Source organism: Mytilus trossulus, chromosome 2, assembly GCF_036588685.1.
Source record: "Mytilus trossulus isolate FHL-02 chromosome 2, PNRI_Mtr1.1.1.hap1, whole genome shotgun sequence".
Classification (NCBI taxonomy): Eukaryota; Metazoa; Mollusca; class Bivalvia; order Mytilida; family Mytilidae; genus Mytilus; species Mytilus trossulus.
In genome coordinates, this window is record NC_086374.1 from 28,586,707 (window position 1) to 28,608,188 (window position 21,482).

At 31.1% G+C, this 21,482-nt stretch overlaps 2 protein-coding genes across 2 annotated transcripts; one reads left to right on the top strand and one right to left on the bottom strand.

Annotated features, from left to right (window-relative positions):
* Positions 1 to 2,195: 2,195 nt before the first annotated feature.
* On the bottom strand, positions 2,196 to 10,212 carry LOC134706927 (leucine-rich repeat-containing protein 46-like). Its single transcript, XM_063566297.1, has 7 exons — positions 10,133 to 10,212; positions 8,257 to 8,344; positions 6,778 to 6,889; positions 5,832 to 5,994; positions 5,111 to 5,180; positions 3,626 to 3,792; positions 2,196 to 2,793 (listed from the first exon to the last, which is right to left on the bottom strand). The coding sequence occupies exons 1-7, from the start codon at positions 10,179 to 10,181 to the stop codon at positions 2,639 to 2,641; spliced, it is 804 nt and encodes a 267-aa protein (XP_063422367.1). The 5' UTR covers positions 10,182 to 10,212; the 3' UTR covers positions 2,196 to 2,638.
* On the top strand, positions 10,209 to 21,311 carry LOC134706926 (hydroxyacylglutathione hydrolase, mitochondrial-like). Its single transcript, XM_063566296.1, has 9 exons — positions 10,209 to 10,306; positions 12,048 to 12,202; positions 12,768 to 12,832; positions 13,711 to 13,840; positions 14,212 to 14,317; positions 15,316 to 15,419; positions 16,121 to 16,222; positions 20,308 to 20,387; positions 21,142 to 21,311. The coding sequence occupies exons 1-9, from the start codon at positions 10,252 to 10,254 to the stop codon at positions 21,230 to 21,232; spliced, it is 888 nt and encodes a 295-aa protein (XP_063422366.1). The 5' UTR covers positions 10,209 to 10,251; the 3' UTR covers positions 21,233 to 21,311.
* The last annotated feature ends 171 nt before the right edge of the window (positions 21,312 to 21,482 follow it).

Sequence of the window (21,482 nt, forward strand, 5' to 3'; positions counted from 1 at the left end):
GAATATACTTTACAAAAATAAACAAAAACATATTGATAAAGAGCAACAAACAACAACCACTCAATTACAGGCAAATATAGAATGTGGAAGGGTTAAACTGGTTTATAAACATATGTACAGCTCAATAAAGCTATTTTTTTAACATCTATAAAGCTTATTTATAGATATTCTGTGCACCCCAAAATAGTTCATCTATCAGTGTTTAGATAATGTGAATCTTTAAATTCCAACTATTAAATGCCTTTTTAGCTCACCTTGCCCAAAGGGCCAAGTGAGCTTTTCTCATCCCTCCCTGTCATTAACTTTTACCAAAATTTTCTCTGAAACTACTGGGCCAATATTTAACCAAACTTGGCCACAATCATCATTGGAATATCTAGTTCAAAAAAAATGTGTTAGTAACCTGGGCAACCAACCAAGATGACCACCATGGCTAAAAATAGAACATAGGGGTAAAATGTAGATTTTGGCTTATAACTCTGAAATCAAAGCTTTTAGAGCAAATCTGACGCAGGTAAAAGTTGATCAAGTGAAGATCTATCTGCCCTTAAATTTTCAGATGAATCGAACAACTGGTTGTTGGGTTGCTGCCCCTGAATTCTTAATTTTAAGGAAATTTGCCAGTTTTTGGTTATCTTGAATACTATTATAGATAGAGATAAACTGTAAACAGCAATAATGTTCAGCAAAGTAAGATCTACAAATAAGTCAACAAGACCAAAATGGTCAGTGGACCCTTTAAGGATTTATTGTCCTTTATAGTCATTTTTACCAATTTTTCGTAAATTACAAAAATCTACTCCTCTGAAACTACTGGGCCTAATTTAAACAAACCTAGCCACAATAATTATTAGGGTATGTATCTTGTTTAAAAATGTGTGCGGTGACCCAGCCAACCAATCAAGATGGTCGCCATGGCTAGATAGAGATAAACTGTGAACAGCAATAATGTTCAGCAAAGTAAGATCTACAAATAAGTCAACATGACATAAATGTTCAGTTGACCCCTTAAGGAGTTATTGCCCTTTACAGTCAATGTTTAACAATTTTCATTACTTTGGTAAAGTGTAAATTTTTACAAAATATTTTTCTATGTAACTAAAGGGCCAGGTTTATTATAGATAGAGAAAATTTTATGTTGCAAGAATGTTCAGTAAAGAAAGATGTACAAACACATCACCATCACCAAAACACAATTTTGTCATGAATCAATCTGTTTCCTTTGCATGTATGCCAAGGTGAGCGACACAGGCTCTTAAGAGCCTCTAGTTGTAGTAACAAACACTCTGTATGTTTTCAGCAATGAAAAAAATTACCAATAAAATGATATTTGAGTCGAGGCCTGCAACTTTTGTCGCAGAAAGCTTGACATACAGATAGTGATCTGGAGCAGCCTTTTTAGCTATCTTTTCAAAAGCGTTATATTTTAGAAGGTGGAAGACCTTGATGCATAATACTTTGTATGTAAATGCCTCATGTTACAAAGTTTCCGTCTGTCACATGTCGATTGTCCATGACCTCATTTTCAAGGTTCAGTGACTACTTGAGAAAAAAGTTCATTTTTTTGTGATGTTTATTTCTCTCTTATCATTTTCATGGTTCAGTGGTGGTAGTTAAGTTTTTGGGTGTTGATCTGTTGTTTTTTTTTAAAACTATATGCAATAGGTCTACTATATTTGGTATATGGAATGATTGTAAGATGTACATGTCTAGCAGGCAGGTATCATCTGACCGTGACCTAGTTTTTAATGGTTCAGTGGTCAAAGTGAAGATTTTTAGTTTTTCATGGTTCATTGCTCAGTGTTAAGTTATTGTGTTTTGATCTTTTTTATTTAAACTATAAGCAATAGGTCAACCATATTTGTTGTTTGAAGAATTGTAAGCTGTTCATGTCCGCCTGGCATAGTTCATCTGACTGTGACCTCATTTTCATGGTTCATTGGTCAATGGTAAGTTTTCTTGGTTTAGTCTGTTTCTTAGAAACTATAAGCCATAAGTCAACTATATTTAGTGTATTGAATGATTGCAAGGTGAACATGTATTTCTTTTTTGGTTTATATGACTAGATCTCATTTTCTTGGATCATGTTAAGTTTATGTGATAGTTGAAGTAAATCTTTATATTTCGGACCATCAACATAATATTAATGATTAGTAAAGATGGTGAAACATAGTGTGTGCACAAAAAAACATATCTTGAAACTATAAATTTATTTTATCATTCATATCAATATTAAATTAATAATTTTGTTGTTGCAATATAAAACTAAATATTAATAAAAGTAAAAAACTATAAATATACAACAAATCACATATATAACAGGTGGGTTTAGATTTTTGGAATGCAAAATACAACATTGAACAATAAACTAACATAATTAATCACTAAATTATAAATTATGTCTGACTTTTCGAGATATTTTGATCCTTTTGGACAGCAAACACCGGTAAAAGTTATCTACAGTACTCTTTGACATTGGTCTCTATTAATTTATATCACATTACTTTTGTTTTGTTAAGTTTGCTCTTTTGAAGAGTATTTTTCACTGTCCTATGTGATGTGTAACATCAGTTGATTGCCTGATTACATTGCATGTATTGAAGGCACATAATGCATTAATTATAACATTCTCCATTGATCAAGACTTTTGTGGTCTGCGACTTGACAGAGGTAAATGAGTTCGTTCTCGTATCTGTTCCAGTTCAGCAGTATGATTATGGTGGTCCTTTAAGCCTTGTTCCATACGTCTCTGTGACCTTATTAAAATCTCAGTTGAAAAGGATTGTAGAGACTCTAAAAGTTAACAAGCAAGCTTTAGTTCTGTTACAAATATTTGGTAAATATAAATAGCTAGTAGTGTTGCCCTACCACATTAAGCTGTAATGACAATTATTATTGATCACTTTTTTTGTTTTGTTTACTTTTGACTGATGAACAATGAAAATGAGGTCAAGGTCAGAAAAATCTGAGATGAACAGGAACACCTTAACAATCATTCCATATGTCAAATAAAGTATATACTGTTTTACCTACTGAAATAATATGAAACAGGTGCAACCTGTGTAAGTGGATGAAGTTTGTATTATTTTCGTAGTTTGTATTGATTTCATAAATCAAGCTCATTTCATCTTACTTTTATTTGTCCTGATGTTGCACTGTAGGTTAAGGAGAGGGACACTTGCTTACCGATTTAACCTGCCACATTCTGTAAGTGAGGAGCCTGTTCACATTGACATTTGTTGTGTTATATCTTATTTGTTTTGTAAAATAAATCAGGTCTTGTGTTCTCTTGTTTGCATTGTTTTACATTTGTCTTTTCTGAGATTTTTATAGCTAGCTATGCTACAATAGTTTTGCTCATTGTTAAAGGCCAGACAGTGACCTATAAATGCAAAGTTCTGTGTCATTCTGTCTCTGAATACTAAATATCACATTAACATGTGCTGTTATTGTGGACTTATATAAAGCGTTATACATACAGTCAACATGCTGCTACCTCTGGTGAAAAATTATGAATGGAACTATAAGCCCTTAAATATCATATCAAATAAAATCAATCAACCCATATGCATGTTATAATCAATTCCTTTCATTAAACAGAATTATACATTTTTAGAATATATACCTTTCTCTTGAGGCTTTTTATTTGATGACACTAATTCTTCTTCCTCTACTTCTTCTTCTTCCTCTTCATCACTACTGGCCTCTAATCCTACTTCTCTTTTCTCTTTAGCTGAAATTTCCACTTCATCAAGTTGTCTCAGATTAACCAGTTCTTGAATCATTCTTCCTCTGAAACAAAGTTTTCAAAAGTTGTTCAAATGTAAAGTTATAAATCATGCATATAAAACTTCAAGATATTACTTCCTGAGAATATAGAAAACATTAACAAGTTGTTCTTTCATTGCAAACACCATTCTATCTTGAAAGTGGTTAATTCTATTCTTTAGAACAATATGATAACAAATAATCTATTAGTAGAATAAAGAATGGAAGCAAGGAATGTGTCTAAGAGACAACCCAACAGAAAAGCAGAAAATAGCACAAGCCACCAATGGGTCTTCAATACAACCTCAGAATCCAACAGCAAGAAAATCCCCAGAGTCTGGTACAGCTAGCCCCTTACCAATAGGGATGGGGGTAATTGCAATCTCTAATTGTAACTGATTGTCATAATTGATTTTATTTTTTCGAGTAATCCACAGTAATCTGTAAATAACAACATTGTGATATTTCAATATCTAATTGTACTTCTGTATAAAACTATAAGCATTAAAATTTAGCGATTATAACATGAGATGAAAATATAAGAATTGAAAGCTTCCTATTGTAATTCTATAGGGAAGTAAAAGCGTTGATCATGCAATCATTTTAATAATGAATCTGTGCTTCCTACGAAATGCTCTTCATGCAGTCAACCCTTTAACACCCCAACAAGAGGCTGTCAGCTTGACAGCAAACTGAATAATCCTGCAAGAAAATAACATTTGCAAATCTGGACCCCCATACCAAATCAAGTAAACAGTTTTATGGAAATAAACTGTGTCCATGCTAATTAACACATCTACATACCAAGTATCATCAACCTACCACCAATTGATCTCCTTAAACTATAACCTAATCACAATACACTATTGCTGCTGCTGCCAAAAACAACACCCAAGTATCGCTTTTTCTACCTTGAATGGTACAATGTATTATTATTAAATTTATTTCTTTATGATAAATTTCAAAGAAGGATCAAATGACAAGCTAATTACTTCGCTTAGTTTTTTTTATAAATTCCTTTATCTGTTCTACTTAGCATTCCAAATTCCCTAGTGAAAATATAGCTATTGTATTTTAAAAATATTTGACATTTTCACAAAAAAAGTCTTACAATTAATGTAACTTGTAAGTTTGTATAACTTATGATAACCATTGATGCTTCTTGTGAACAGAGCTACATAGAATTATAGAATTAAAGCTTTGGTAGCTTGCTGCTAAATCCTGTAAATTGTTCTGTATGTGTATTTGATGTACTTTGTATTCGTTATTATTCATGGGGTACTAATTTTCTTGCATTTTGAAACCAACAAGTTTAAATTGTTCAACAAAGTATAAATTTTACCTGTGATCAGGATGATTGCAACATGGATTCCCTTTTAAATTCAGAATAATCAGACTCTGTGGAAATTCATCTGTAGAAAATAAAACAGATGATATACAATGTATTCAATACATATGGAACACTGATATGCCACATATCAAATGTCAGATAAATGATATTTTTTTTATTTCTATTTAGTGAACGTTTTGATAGAGGCTTTAATAGCCTGATACTAGTAATAAACATTCTATACAACCATTATCTTGTAAGATGATAGTGTGAAAATAGACAAACACATATAAAACAATCATATAAATCCATATGACAAAAAACTTCTGTCATCAAAGTAACATTAGGGCTTTTTGTGCCTAAAGCCTTTGGCAAATATATGTACCATGCACGGTTATGCATGATCATTTACAATGATATAAAGTTAAATGTAGAATAATCAATTGCATCCTAAACCTTGTATGTAAAAATTTCAAATTTGACAATCCCATTATCTCAACAATCTTTTTAAAATCTTTAAATAACCATCTTTTATATTCTGAAATTACTCAAAACAAATATTAAAATATAGTACACGTATCAGCTTTTGAGCAAAGACATTACACATATTTCAAAATGTATGTCGATGGACAAAATATTAACAGTTTTGACTGACTGGTACAGAATGAAGTATTTTGAGTATTAAGGCAAAAATCCAAAATATAGATAACCTGATATTGAAACTTGTAAGTACCTATGTCAAAATTCTGCTGTGAGACACAGTTATGAGACAAATCCAAGAAATGTAGTTTTGGTAAACAGTTGAGATTTTCAACCCTCCTAATTCTGTTATCAGCAAGTGTCAAAAATGTCAGATTCTTCAGACATTCGAGATTCTCTATCTTTTCTATCAGGTTCTGTAAAAAAACCAATGAGATTTCTGAACTCCACATATTTTCCTTTTGCACTAATATTTTTTTTCCAATTATGTTTTTTTTTCATAAAAAACTGCTAGGCAATTCAGTGTGGCTTAAAAGAGATTGACCAGAAAACCAAAATTTACCCCAATTTTCTTTTTTCTCTTTCCCAGGAACATTTATATCCGCTTTACAAGGAAATGATTGAATTTATAATATCTTCCTAAAAAACTGATCTTAAGAGATATATTAAAGTTTTCCATTTCATTATTTTTTCACAACTTTGTTTTTGAATTGTTTTTGAATGCGATATGCCACCTTAATTTAAAGTCTTCGTTGAAATTAATATTAATTTTAACTGAAATATTTAAAGTCTATGATAGAAGTGCAGGGGTATAATGTTTTCTGGCCTGTGAGTCAGACTTTCCTTTAATCTCTTATAATAAGTCTGTACAGATTCGGGTCAATGTAATGTCAAATCAAAATATAGTTATACAATGTATATTACATGAAAGAAACAGAAAAATGTTATGGTCATCAAGACAACCAATAATGAAATCAACAATTTTCCAAACATAGGTCACTGAATGTTACAACAAGTTAAGTCAAAATGAAATAGACATTTTACAATAGATGTTTAAATCTGTTAGTTAGGATAATAAACAAAATCCTCCAGGATTGCAATTGTACAAGTCAATAACAATAGGCTGTTTTACTTATATGATATAAGATATGATGACAAGAATTTTAAAGCAATCTACTTCTACGGTCAGTACTATTTACCACTTGCAGATAGAGGTTGGTGACTTTTGGTCCCAGGAGTTCAAAGCTATCAATTTTACCAATATTTGCTCTGTCTAATCTAATGCGTGATATTGCGTTCAGTTCTTGCAATCTATAATATACAATGTATAGCACAATTAATATTTACCTGGAAAACTGAATAGAAAACATACATTATAATCTATACTACACTGAAAATATTTTAACACATCATAATAATTTATTATTCGTCAAATGTAAGTTTCTGTTGTGTTCACTTGAACTTAATACCTGTAAGTATGCTGCAGTTGTCTTAAAACCTTGGGAAAATGATGATACACAAAGACACAACATCCTAGATTACTAGGATTGTTTTTTTTCTAAATTGTATAAGTTTCCAAATTTACAAACATCCAGTTTACTATTATTTTCTGTAGAAAAAAGCACTTGAAATGTTTAATGGTTTTCTTTTTAAGAAATAAGCCACAAGTCTTGGACTAATCTATGAATAAAAGAAATATTGCTATGGGAGACAACTTCTAAAAAATTATGTTCAAGTTAAGGGAGATTTAATTTCAATTAAGGTGGCTCGGGTGTCTTCCTCCATCTTGGATTTTAAATAAGCAGATATCTTTGGTCTATATATTTGATGAAATGTGCAAATTTTGAGAGTTGTATGTAAATTATGTAAAAGACTTTTGATATAAATATAGAAAATTGTGTGTTTTAACATAACTTCAGTTGTAATTTTGTAAAAACGCCTTGTTTGTGTTTGATTAGATTTTTTCAAACTTTGCTAAATAAGGGGAGATAACTCCGATAAAGTAAATTTTACAATAGAAAGTGTTATGAATTTACCTATTTTGATATGTAGCAAGAAAACAAGTTCGGTGACCCCATTTTTTCTTTTGCTTATTTGAAAGCATGTTATAAGAGCAATATTCTCACATTTTATCTTAAAGTTCTTATAGTACGTTTTCGTTTTATCACACAAATTTTAATTTTCCATGAATAATCTATACAAAATCTGACAATTTTGCGCAACCTGTAGCGTGAAAAAAAGTCCGGTGACCCATACTTTTTAATACAGTTTTGAAAAAAGCATGATAAAAGCTTTATCTTGACAAGTTATCAAAAAATTCTGTCAGTTTTAATTAAGACGCCCCAGCCACCTTAAGCTGGATATTACTGCAATTTTTCTAAATACATTTTACAAATACAAATTTGATGAATACATGTATGTATTAAATTCTCTTTCTTTTTATAATTGTGTTTTTCTTCAATTAATGTTTCTTTTTCCAGTTTTCAACTCTGCCCTTTTTGCGAGGAAAATAAGAAAAACATATATAAAATATAAATTTTAGTGTCTACTGAATTCTAATAAAAGTCAAAACCACCTTTTACCAAGTCATGGACTTTAATTTGTGTAAGTTTCACCATCACTTATCATGCTCATACTGTTACTCATAAATTACATTATTTCTAAAGCACTCAACTTACACTTGATCATGATCATTTTCATCATACCCCAATGGTAAGTTTCTCTTAGCTATCAAATGGAATGTTAATCTGACTGGCTTTGGTTCCTCTAAAAATATAATAACAATGCAAATATAAACAATTGTTTAAGATAATAACTTTATAATGGTATACATTCAAATAATAAGTTATCTAATATAATAAAATACTGTGTAGATTAATCAAACCAAGGACGTATAACTAACAACTAAAATACATCAGATACCCAGATAAACGGGTACCACGATTTCCTGAGAACTACGAGAACAACATAATATCCCGAAAACAAGATTATATATCCCGAGAACACGATTTTTTATGGTGTTATATGTGTTTTTTGCTTAAATAAGTGTAACAGCATACAATGATTAAGGTTTATGGCGTTCATAATTAATAAAAGTACACGCAATCTTCAGAAAATAGATTTGTATGAGGCAAATTCCTTATTCCTTAAAACAATATGGCGGACGTTATATTTTGTCAGTTTTTATATGAATTTTTAACATTTTTTTTTAATAAAATCTATTCTTTCAGTACATTATTGATACTTTTCTTTTCTGTCAGTTCTTCTAAGATCTTCTAATACTTTGATTTTCTTAAGTTGTCTACCTTAAGAATGTCCGCCATATTGTGTTCAACAAGGATTTTGCATACAAGACATAGAAATCGAATTTTTGACCTAAAATTGCATTTTTATTGAATAAAAACGAGTATTATCTCTTATTAGTATTCTTTATTATTGTAAAAAGTAGTAAAAACACTATAAAAACACCTATAACACAATTAAAAATCTTGTTCTCGGGATACATAATCTTGTTTTCGGGATATTATGTTGTTCTCGTAGTTCTCGGGAAATCGTGGTAGGTATCAGGTCCGTTCGCGCCCAATATACTTTCGCACCCTACACGTTCGCACCTCGCACGTTCGCACCCAAGGTCCGTTCGCACTCTACACGTTTGCGCCCAATTTTAATTCAAATTCCAGTTGAATAATTGGAAAATCATGATTGTTGTTTTTAATTGCTTTCGTGTAGATACTGAATGTATTTATAGCTTGGTATGAGTAAAAGATTGAAGATTTTAAATAAAAAACACAAAAGATAATTGTTTTTTACAGCTTGGTCCCTTTGATCTGAAACAATGAAACAATAAAATATATATGTCTCTGATAAAATATTAAAATATAGCAATACACTGTTATAACCAAAACATGATCAAATATGATAAAATTTATTCAACACACAAAAAAAAAACAACGTCAGAATCTCACTTCATTTTGAAACAAGTCAATGAAACAAAGTTATACATGTAGCAATACACTAACCAAAACATGATTTAGAGTTATTCAACACAAAATCAAACGTTGACAGATTCCCATTTTATTTAGAAAGGAATATTTTTTTTAACAATACACTATCCAAAACATAATTAGGATTTATTCAACACAATAAAAAAATGCTGTCTAACTTTATTTTGAGACAACGAAAAATTATACTTATAAGAATAGAACTGGCCAAATCTTGATTACAAGTTATTAAACCAAAACCAATTAAAATTGGGCGCGAACATGTAGGGTGCGAACGAACTATGGGTGCGAACATGTGGGGTGCGAAAGTGAAAGGGGGCGAACATGAAAGGGTGCGAACATGAATGGGCGCGAACGGACCCGGATTCATCGTGGTACCGCAGATAAACTTAATTTGTTGTTTACATTGTTGTCAAGTGCATTCTGAGTTTTTCTTTTCAAATTATATGTATTCCTTGTGTATTTTTCGACGATTTTGAATATTAAAAAGTTTACTATAAGACTATATACTTAAAAGATTACGTAAAAGATGATATAAGAAAAATCTTTAAACCTAATTTAACTTCTGTGTCTTCAAAATCGTCGATTTCGTTCTCAATCATTTTTATTTTCTAATTTACGAACCGGTTCCGGACAGACACTGACTGGTCTTAATTCAGGACAATAATACGAATGTTTGCTCGACGACTTACGGTGATCAAGAGAGTTTTACAGGCTGTCAATACTGGTACATATCAATTCATTAATTAACCATTATACATTGAATTTTACATTAAACATTTATGCTTATCATACATGTTAAACAGTTAAAAAACACAAAACACACTATAGTATGGTCATGATATGGTACTGGTATAAATATTAACAAGAGATATCTAGTACACATGCCTGGTTCAAGTGTTTAGTATATTCTTTGATCATTTTACATTGTACCAAACTATGTTGTGAATTTAATGTCAAATAATAACTTCCTGCAAAAGCCGGTTAGTGTTAAGGTGGAGTTTTATTTTTCAGTTGTTATAATGACTTAGCTAACTTGTTATGACGACTAAGATAACTTGTTATAACAACTTAGCTTAACTTTCTCATCAAAACATCACAGTGAACTTGTTTTAACAACTTAGCTTACTTATGTAAACAAATTAGGTAACTCGTTTAAACAACTTATCTAACTTGTTATAATGACTTAGCTAATCTAACTTCTTATAACAATTTAACTAACACGTTATAACAAATTAACTAATTGTTTAAACAACTAAGTTACCTAGTTAAACCAACTTAGTTAACTGGTTTAAACAACTAAGCTAAGTCGTTACAACAAGTTAGCTAAGTTGTTATAACGAGTTAGATTAGCTAAGTCGTAATAACAAGTTAGCTAAGTCCTTGAGTACCTCAAATTATTTTTATAACTGTAGGATATTTATATTAAATGGGCCTGAAATGTTGCTGCACAAATAAAGTCCTGAAGTACCTTAAATTATTTTCATAACTGTGTGTATAACCATAGATGTAATCCTTTTTCGACTTACATTAGCTTCAAATTGAATAAAATTTTAAGTGATTTATCAAAATGTACTCATTGTGAATGGTCATATTCTCAAATAATCATCTGTTTCTTTCAAATTTTGGAAAGATTTTTTTTTTCATTCCTCTTAAGTCAGTTGATTTTTTATAGTTATAAAGAAAATGTATATTTAAGTGTCATGCACCAAAAATTACTATTTATGTCAATTGGCAAGATTTAACTGTTATTTGTCATGCAGGTATCCCCCATCACTACCCGTACTCTTATATATGAATATTTCAGCATAAAAAGAATAAGACATTTGTCTCAGAAACTTCAAGCCAGCACTTCCTGTGCATGGTGTTATACTGTGTGACACCATTTCAGATTCATTACTCATTAATATTCTGTCTACCAAATATTCTAAACATAATACTTAATAGAAATTTGTTTTCTGGCTTCATGTCAACATGCTATACCATGTGCCATGGTTTAAGATTCATCCCTCATAAGCTTCCTATTTAAATTTTGTCACATTTTTCTAGGGATTACAAATCACAGCTTCCTGCAATTTGGTAGATGGCTTCATGTCAGCCTGCTTTACCATGTGACTTGGTTTTGTATTCATTGCTCATCATCTTATATTTGCCAAATACCTTTACATTCTTAAAATTATAGTCATGTATGAAATTTTTATCACATATTTCTAGGGAACTACAAATAAAACCTTCCTGAAATTTGTAAAGTGAGGCTTTATCATGTTTATCTGAACATGATTTAGTGGTTGATTGGTTTTACAGAAAAAATATAGATTCAACTTCCTTTTTAAACGAATATATTTTGAAGCAGGGGTATCATTAGTAAGCACTTGCTCACATTTCTAACTGTTTATTCTGTTCAGAACAAATTGCCATCATTTGTATACTTATATAATATATATTATGTTTTACATGTAATTATTCAGAATCTGTAAGATTTTGTCACAGTAGACCACAGCTTACCCAGTTTACAGACATGAAGATTCAGTTACTTCCTGCCCTTGAGGATAACTACATGTATCTACTTATTGACGAAGAAACAAAACAATGTGCTGCTGTTGATCCGGTAGAACCAGAAAAGGTAAACTTTAAAAATCAGCAGAATTTTGATTAAGATGGATTTAGCTGTTATTTATAGGTCCTTTTTTGGTCATAAAGCTCCTCGACTGTTTATGTTCTCACATATCCATGGCTTTTAAAATATCAAAATATTCAGCTTTGAGGGTTGCTGATGAAGGTAAATCCAAGAAAGCACCATAGAGGCATACAATTGTTTTAATATTACCGGTACTTTGTTTTAGCATTAATTTAAATTTATATTCAACACATGCATGTTAAAGGATTAGAACTTTAGAATTTTCACTAGTGAGACAAATGTGATAGTCTCCTTTATATACCATAGCACAGGGTACTAACACATTCTTAATTGGTAAAAAAAAAACCACCAAAAATTCACCCCCCTGTGACTCACTGGCTTCTGATTTAATACAGACATTAAGTATTACAGGAAACTTGGTGAACATTTGATAATTAAAACATGTTTTCTGTTACCTAAGTTTCAAAAGACATTAAATTAAGGTAGCTACATTTCATTTTGAAATAATGTACTTCTCTAAAATGTATATAAATAATGTATGATATTGCAGGTACTAAAGGCAGTGGAGGATGCGGGTGTTACTCTTACCAGTGTGCTTACAACACATCATCATTGGTAAGATTTAGTTTGTTTATGTTTTTTAACTGAGAAGCAGATTACTTTTAGTAGTTATTGCATATTTTTGTTGTTGGTTTGTTTTTGGTAGGAGTGTGTTGTCAATTATTAGCAAGTTTTTACCGATAGTAATTACAGTTGATGTGTTCTAATGAAATGAGAGTAAAAACATTGTTTTATCTCAGAATAAGTCTGCCATCCTCAATCACAGACTGAATAACACTTAAGGGGTTTACCCAACACTTTGACTAAAATAGATTTGGCTCGTTTAATTTTCATAATGTTTTGATAAGATATATATATATTTACTTTGACATGTTTACAAAAATATGAAAATTTCTAGAAATTTGAACTGTCAAACTAACAGGAGTAATTTTGTTGGCTCTATAGCAGTTCAAAAGCTAGATGTCTCCACATTAATAGCAGTTGATTAAAACAATCAGCTGACTTTTAAGAGATTATAAACTCCCTTAGGTATTCTGTACCCCCTTAAAGGACTTTTTTAATTTGAATTCTAATAATAGTCGTCTATCAATCATCACTCTATCTATACAGATGACTTCAAGCTAAATTAGGTTAATATGATTGTTTCCCCTGTGTTTGGTAAAAAAAAAATGAAATTGTACATGTAATAATTTTTTTTGGACTACCACTTAATTAGTTAAATTCAATATGAAATTTTTTTTTGACTCCATGCTGCATTTTTCTCTCAAAGATTGACAGGGCAATGATGACTCTTAAAGTGTTGAAATGTTGCTTGGTATAGGCAGTTGTATATCTTCTTGCCTTATTCTAGTCTCTATGGAGTATATCAAAAGAATTTTACCTGTGTGAAACATTATGAGAAATTTGAGATATGCTCATTTACTTATTAATAGGGATCATGCAGGTGGAAATGAAAAGTTTATAGATTTGACGAAGAAAAGAGGACTGAATGTGAAAGTGTTTGGTGGAGATGACAGGATAGGTGCCCTTTCTAATAAAGTTAAACATGGAGACAAATTCAAGGTATTAATAAGTGAACGATAAGTACAAATTACGTTAGAAAGGGAAAATTAAAAAAAACAAAATTGTTGCCCTTCCTGCAATGAAAATCAACAAAGTGTGATACTCTATTTTGTTTCTTTTTCCATAAATTTTTGAGACATTGATAACTTTGTTTAACCTTAATTCAAAGTTACAAACTTGGACAGATTTAAAAAAAAAAACACATTATATTTCACTTTTATACTGGCAGTTGCAATATTAGTAGGTAGAACCCATTTTAAAAATAACTTTAATAAATGTTTTAGACACTAGTTGTGTGGGTACTTTGCTGGTATAATTATTTATTGCTAATTTATACCTAATTATACAAAAAGTATATACTTTATTTTCAGATAGGCAGTTTAGACATTGAGTGTCTATTTACACCATGTCATACATCAGGCCATATTTGTTACTATGTAACCAGTTCAAAGGGAGACCAGCCAGCAGTATTTACTGGTTAGAAAGTCTTATATTGTTAAAAGCTTTGAACCAATAATATGAATTGAGATCACATGGCTTTAAATGGCTAAGACAGAATAAAAAGTAGGATTTCTCTATCTATGCTCTTTCAAAATGCAAACTCTTCAGTTTTTATCTACAATCAACATTTTTTTTGTCAATTAGAATAGAATAAACTTCTGTTTGACACATTCCCCATTTCCATTCTCAATTTTATTCTTATGAAGTGTATTTTACTCCACAGTAGTTTTCAAGCTTAACAAACTCTTATATATATTTGTAGAGAATGAAATGGAAATATGAATTTCTTGCTTCTATGCAAATTAAGAAACTGCCAAAAACACTTTTATGGGGTTTCTCATCACCTATGTCTTCCTGGTCTCAGCTATAGTTCATAATTTTAACTTGTGACTTGACTGTCACTGGTTATTTTCACATATTAAAATTCTTTAAAAATTCTGACACATTTGCAAATTATTTATTTCATCACATCAAATGTACAACTGGTCACAAATTTTACTAAACTACTAAAGAAGATGATAGATCACATTCATCAATGTTTGTAGTAAATGGAATAGATAAATTTATATATAGATTAAATTTGAATTTATATGAAAGGAAGGGTAGTTGGTAGTTTTTTAATTCATCTTAAAATTTAAACTTTAATCTTTTGGTTCTTTCCTAATTTAAATGGAAAATTCTCTGTATAATATACTTTCTACTAAGATGAGTTTTCATGACGTTTCAAAGAGTGTAAGACAACACAATCTCTGGTTCGTATTAAATCAGTTTTATATTAAAAGGGGGAGATAATCTGAAGTTATCAGATTATCTCCCATTGAAACAGATAATAAAATGACACACAACAATTAGTTCACTACTACTTTTACCAGAATGATTCCAGTTAATAATTTTTGTTTATTGTAATTTTATTTTCTATGAAGAAAGATATACTCCTTACCAAGTTATGAATTCTTTTTTTGCAAATATTGTAGGTGACACATTATTCATGGCTGGATGTGGCAAATTCTTTGAAGGAAGTCCAGCTCAAATGTACAAAGCTTTGGTAGAAATTCTGGCAAAGTTACCACTGAACACAGTATGTTAAATTAGTGAAAATAAATACACAGAATGATTTCATACTTACAGTATGTTTAATTAGCTTGTCATTCATATCTATGCAACAACCCCTTTAACTTACTTTGCATCTATTTCATTATAATTTATAAATTACACATAAGTCTAGTTACTATACAGTATAGTTGTGGCTAAGAAAAGAATGAATATTTTGCTGTATTAAGGTCAACATCTTGTATACTATAACATTTCCTCAATTGTTGAACCCTTCTTCATGTTCTTGAAGCATTGATAAATAGAAGTTGGTAATTTGTCTTTCTTGGATTCTGTCTTATTTACATATACCCACATTTCTTTTTATTCATACATGATCTTCTATTCATAAGCAGTTGTGCATTTCTTCATGGATATTATTTTTAAATATCACAAAGCAATTTGACATGATGAGTTTTGCTACAAGGAATTGGAATGTATTTTTTGCTTTCACTAACTTGCATAGCTACTTATACCAGATGTTGCTTCTTAATACAGCAATATTCTTGTTTATTTGTTATTGTGATTGTTAAATATACAAGATATATTTTTAAACAAGGCTGCATGCATACAATAATGCTTTCAATATCTATCTTTATTTTTGCAACACCTATCCTGTTGCAGTGTTCTTGAAAATAAAAACATCACAAAGATGTCTGAATTATAAACAATAACCAACATTCATTACAGAGAGTATTTTGTGGTCATGAGTACACAGTAAACAATCTGAAGTTTGCTGCACATGTAGAGCCTTCTAGTGATGAAGTAAAGACGAAATTAGCATGGGCAACTGTAAGTTTATCTGCTTACATTTTATGTCGATGCATTGTACTAGATTAAGTTTTATAAATTTTATACAGTTTATATTCTTAGACTTTATTAAGAGGAATGCCTAATGCCCGTGTCACACTGTCCCGATATTTACGCCGATGGCAACATGATTATGGAAATTTTCAAAATCGGGACTGATATTATCCAGATCAGGCTATTTGTAGTGCCATCTTTGACCATTGTAGAACCATCAGCCACTTTTTCTAGCCTTCGGGGACAACTTCTGGAAGGGTTCTAAATTTTTTAACATGTTAAAAAATCCCTGATGGTGCGTCCGATGTTGAGGGTTCGTATTGAGTTCGTATCACCATCCTCACCATCGTAATATCACCGGGAATGCATCTTTGAACATCCTATTGTATTCGTGTTTCCATCGTTTCCATCGGGCAGTTTTGACATTACAAGGGCAACACGACTTCGTGAAGTCCGCGTTATCCCGTCGTGTTGCCATCGAATAAAAGTACGAAGGCGACAAGATGGAACTACAACGGCAATAAATCCAGCTAAATGTAAGTTAATTTTCGCGCTAAAATACATTTAAAGTGCCATGCGCAATATGCGCTGGCCAGTCTAATATGACAGTTAAGAAAGACGTTCACAAAACATGGAGCTCATATCATATGATTCTATGAGAACAAGGAAGGCATTGTTTCTATTAATTCAAATGGAACAAGAAGAGCAGCTATTTCAGGCTCAGGATTTACTTTTACAAGAAAAATATTATTTTTTGTCAATTTTTTATATCAAGTGTCATAATGAAAATCATAAACACGCCTTGTACACCAACACTGCATGAACACATATATAGGGAAACCAACTTTTTCTTCATTATTCTGATTTTTTATGTATCGTCGGAGTTGTTGTCACACGAATGTTTACTCCATAACCACTTTGTTTTCTATATGTCATGTTTTGCCGCATTTGTTGCTTTCCCCACATCCTTCATTTTGACTATATTATTAGCTCACCTGGCCTAAAAGGCCATGTGAGCTTTTCTCATCACTTGGCGTCCGTCGTCGTCGACGTCGTCGTCGTTGTCGTCGTCTGTCGTCGTTAACAATTTTTCAAACATCTTCTCCTCTGAAACTACTGAATGGATTTGAATGAAACTTAGCATGATTGTTCCTTAGTATATCCTGCACAAAATGTGCGCTTCGATTTTTGATCCGTCAAAAAACATGGCCGCCGTTACTTAAAATAGAACATAGGGGTCAAATGCAGTTTTTGGCTTATATCTCAAAAACGAAAGCATTTAGAGCAAATCTGACATGGGTAAAAATGTTCATTAGGTCAAGATCTATCAGCCCTGAAATTTTCAGATGAATCAAACAAACCATTGTTGGGTTGCTGGCACTTAATTGGTAATTTTAAGGAAATTTTGCTGTTTTTGGTCATTATCTTGAAAATTATTATAGATAAAGATAAACTGTAAACAGCAAAAATGATCAGCAAAGTAAGATCTACAAATAAGTTAAATATGACCAAAATTGTCAATTGACCCCTTAAGGTGTTATTGTCCTTTAATGACAATTTTTCACAATTTGTTCATCATATTTGCTAACTTTAAAAAATCTTCTCCTCTGAAACTACTGAATGGATTTGGTTAAAACTTAGCATGATTGTTCCTTAGATTATCCTGCACAAAGTGTGTGCTTTGATTTATGATCTGTAAAAAAACATGGCCGCCGTTACTTAAAATAGAACATAGGGGTCAAATGCAGTTTTTGGCTTATATCTCAAAAACAAAAGCATTTAGAGCAAATCTGACATGTGGTAAAAATGTTCATAAGGTCAATATCTATCAGCCCTGAAATTTTCAGATGAATCAAACAACCAATTGTTGGGTTGCTGCCACTTAATTGGAATTTTAAGGAAATTTTGCAGTTTTTGGTCATTATCTTGAATATTATTATAGATAAAGATAAACTGTTAACAGCAAAAATGATCAGTAAAGTAAGATCTACAAATAAGTTAAAATGACCAAAATTGTCAATTGACCCCTTAAGGGGTTATTGTCCTTTAATGACAATTTTTCACAATTTGTTCATCATATTTACTAACTTTAAAAAATCTTCTCCTCTAAAACTACTCAACTAAATTCAACCAAACTTCAACTGAATGATCAGTAGGGTGTATAAAATAAAGTTTGTGCTTTATTTTCTATTTCGTCAAAAAACATGGCCGTCATGGCTAAAAATAGATCACAGGGTAAAATGCAGTTTTTGGCTTATATCTCAAAAACTCCAGCATTTAGAGCAAATAAGACAATATGTTAAAGTATTTATTAGCTCAAGGTCTACCTGTCCTGTAATTTTCAGACGAATTTGGGTAACTGGTTTTTCAGGTATAATGCCCCTGAATTGATGATTTTAAAGAAATTTTGCAGTTTTTGGTTATTATCTTGAATACTATTATAGATACAGATCAACTGAACATTTAATTAAATTGAAAAGCCAAAATAATCATTGATGAGAGATTTAACCAAAAAAATTAAGGTGAGCGATTCAGGCTCTTGAGAGCCTCTTGTTATGATTTTCTCCTGGAAAGAGCTCTTTTTGAATAAAAAGGATCAACGTTACGAACCCATTACCTTACCTTTAAGATAGATCAGTAAACATGGGCATAATTATGGGTGATTATTCAGACTAGTGCACACATTTTACAGTTCAAACAAGGCAATGCCGAGCGTGGCATCCCCTCGTATGTAACATATTGGGACATATATGGACACTATATTTGTATATGACACGTGCAAAAAATGGTAAATTGAATATGCATTTTTGATACATAAACTATTTTTTTTAGAAATCAACCAAAACATTCAGTAATGGAAAGTCCTTTAATATTGTCTTTAGAACCAGCAGGTAAAAAAATAAGCAACCAATTTCCTGTGTATTATTCTTTTTCATGGAGAAAAAACAAGTCCATCTGCATGACCTTGACATTTGGCCTTGAACGTAAAAAATGTCAGATCATTACAAGGAGGAACAATATACCAAATGTGTTTTTGAAGCATATTGGTTTTAGAATGTCCACAAGGGTGATATTGCCTCGTATTACAACTGCTACTGTGACCTTGACCTTTGAACTTTAAAATCAAAAGCGCTTAAGATAATCAATTTAAAACGTGTGATGCCTTGGGCATATAATTTAAATGCATCCTGAGCTGTACACGAAGTCTTTTAGACATCGTATGGCCATCGCACGATCATCGTAATCCATCGTGTAGCCTTCGTGATCCATCGTGTAGGCTTCGGCTGAGATATGAAGCTTAAATACCCTTCTTCGGTTAACCTTCGTATGTCCATCTTTTGCTATCTTAGATAATTTCGGCACCATCGTACATACTTCGTTATTCATCGTACTTGCTTCGGTTACTTTTTGGTATTTTAACGAGATCTGGACCAACTTCGTACAAACTTACAATTTTTGCATTCGGTTGTCCGTCGTATAAAAAAAATCGGGACAGTGTGACGCGGGCATAATGGTATGTAAATGAAAATATAATAAAAGTCACATAGAATAAAGTAAAATTAAAAAAATACTGCACTCCAAAGAAAAGTCAAAACAAAAAGTCTGTAGTCCAATGGCAAAATCAAAAGTTCAAACAAATCAAATCAAAAACGATGACTTGGTACAGGCATTTTTGTATGTAGAAAATGGTGAATTAGAAAAGGCAGTTACAATGCAACTCTGTAAAACAAGTAAAATAGAAAACAAAAGTGCTTCTGAAAACAATGATAAACAATACAGTATCAAAGATTTTATTCACAGTTACAAAAAGTAAGCTTGATCAATATACTGTATTCACTGTTAAGAAAACATATCATCCTATATTCTAGATTCACATGTTATTATAAAAGTATAATTCACTTATTTTGTGTTACTCTATTGTAATAATATTTGACATCTGTTGTCCCTAAATTTTCAAAAATTGTGGTGAAGATTTTAACATGTGATTTATTGTTTAAAGTCAAAACAGAATTCGACAGCAAAATATTTAAGTGACAAAAGATAATGAAAACAAATAAACATATTAATTTCAGGCACAAAGATCAAAAGGTCTTACAACAATTCCCTCCACTATTGAGGATGAATTAAAGTTCAATCCATTCATGAGAGTCAAGTAAGTACTTTAAAGAATAAGTTTTTAAGAGTAATTCTGGGATGGTCTTCTTTTTAATAATTTTAAATAGTTTTCTTGCTAATTATGTGAATACACAAACATTCATCATTTATAGTTTGAATATCTTAGTAAACATCAATGGCTTCACTATACCATATTATAGGGTTATTGCATGAATATTGTCCCGAGTAGAATTATATATTGCACAAGCTTGCGAGTGCAATTTATGTTCTACGAGGGACAATAGTCCCCAAAATTCATGCAATGACCCCTTTTGTAAAGCAATAAAATATTTGAAAATAAAAATTGGTTTAAACTTAGATTTTGTCGTTAATGACGTCCTGAATTTCGAAGATTTATTGCACTAGTGCAATATTGGAATTTATTGAACACTAACCTTTGGTTACTTTCTGTGGAAAATATTATATTGCTATACAATAAAATGTGTTGTTAGAAAACATCGATAGAAAAGAGGTTGAAATATAGCTAACCATCCAGTGACTATAGGAATTCAATTGGACTTTTTGAAGTCTGAAAAGAATTGTTCTAAGGTAACGTTGTGAGTCATATAAATTAAATAGTTATATCTGATATCTCCATAAAAAATCTTTTATGAAAAATCATATGTTTGCAATAGAAATATTGTTTTGTTACAACTAAAAAAGATGTGACAAAAAAAACTTGTGCAAAGTAAAGCATTTGTCACTATAAGTATAAGAAAATATTATTATATACGATTTTTACTTTGCTTCAGAGAGAGTATTGTGCAATCTCATGTTGGTAAAAAAGATCCAGTGGAGACAATGGGAGCCTTGAGGGCAGAAAAAGATAACTTCAAAGGGTGATGTTGACATCGTGCAATACATAATTAGAAACATTTATTATGAGTAACAACTGTACATTAAATGAATATAAACTTTTTAATAGCATTATGTTTATGTTCTTACTAATAAGGTGGGGCCTTGAGGCTGAATGGTCAAAGTAATTGAATTTCTGTATCCATGGCCAGTATACACTGAAGTTCCAAGTACAAATTCTGCATTTGGTAGGTGTTTTACTCCAATCTTAAATGACTTGTACTCAAGTACCTAAAAC

What these genes read in the sequence shown, in the direction of transcription:
- LOC134706927 (XM_063566297.1), bottom strand. Translation starts at nt 10,181, where the DNA reads ATGATTGAGAACGAAATCGACGATTTTGAAGACACAGAAGTTAAATTA. An exon ending in AGACACAGAAGTTAAATTAG is followed by an intron (nt 8,345 to 10,132) that starts GTTTAAAGATTT and finishes TTATATTTTTAG; the next exon opens with AGGAACCAAAGCCAGTCAGA. An exon ending in TGCAATCATCCTGATCACAG is followed by an intron (nt 3,793 to 5,110) that starts GTAAAATTTATA and finishes ACTTTGTTTCAG; the next exon opens with AGGAAGAATGATTCAAGAAC.
- LOC134706926 (XM_063566296.1), top strand. Translation starts at nt 10,252, where the DNA reads ATGTTTGCTCGACGACTTACGGTGATCAAGAGAGTTTTACAGGCTGTC. An exon ending in CCAGCCAGCAGTATTTACTG is followed by an intron (nt 14,318 to 15,315) that starts GTTAGAAAGTCT and finishes CAAATATTGTAG; the next exon opens with GTGACACATTATTCATGGCT. An exon ending in CAAAGTTACCACTGAACACA is followed by an intron (nt 15,420 to 16,120) that starts GTATGTTAAATT and finishes CATTCATTACAG; the next exon opens with AGAGTATTTTGTGGTCATGA.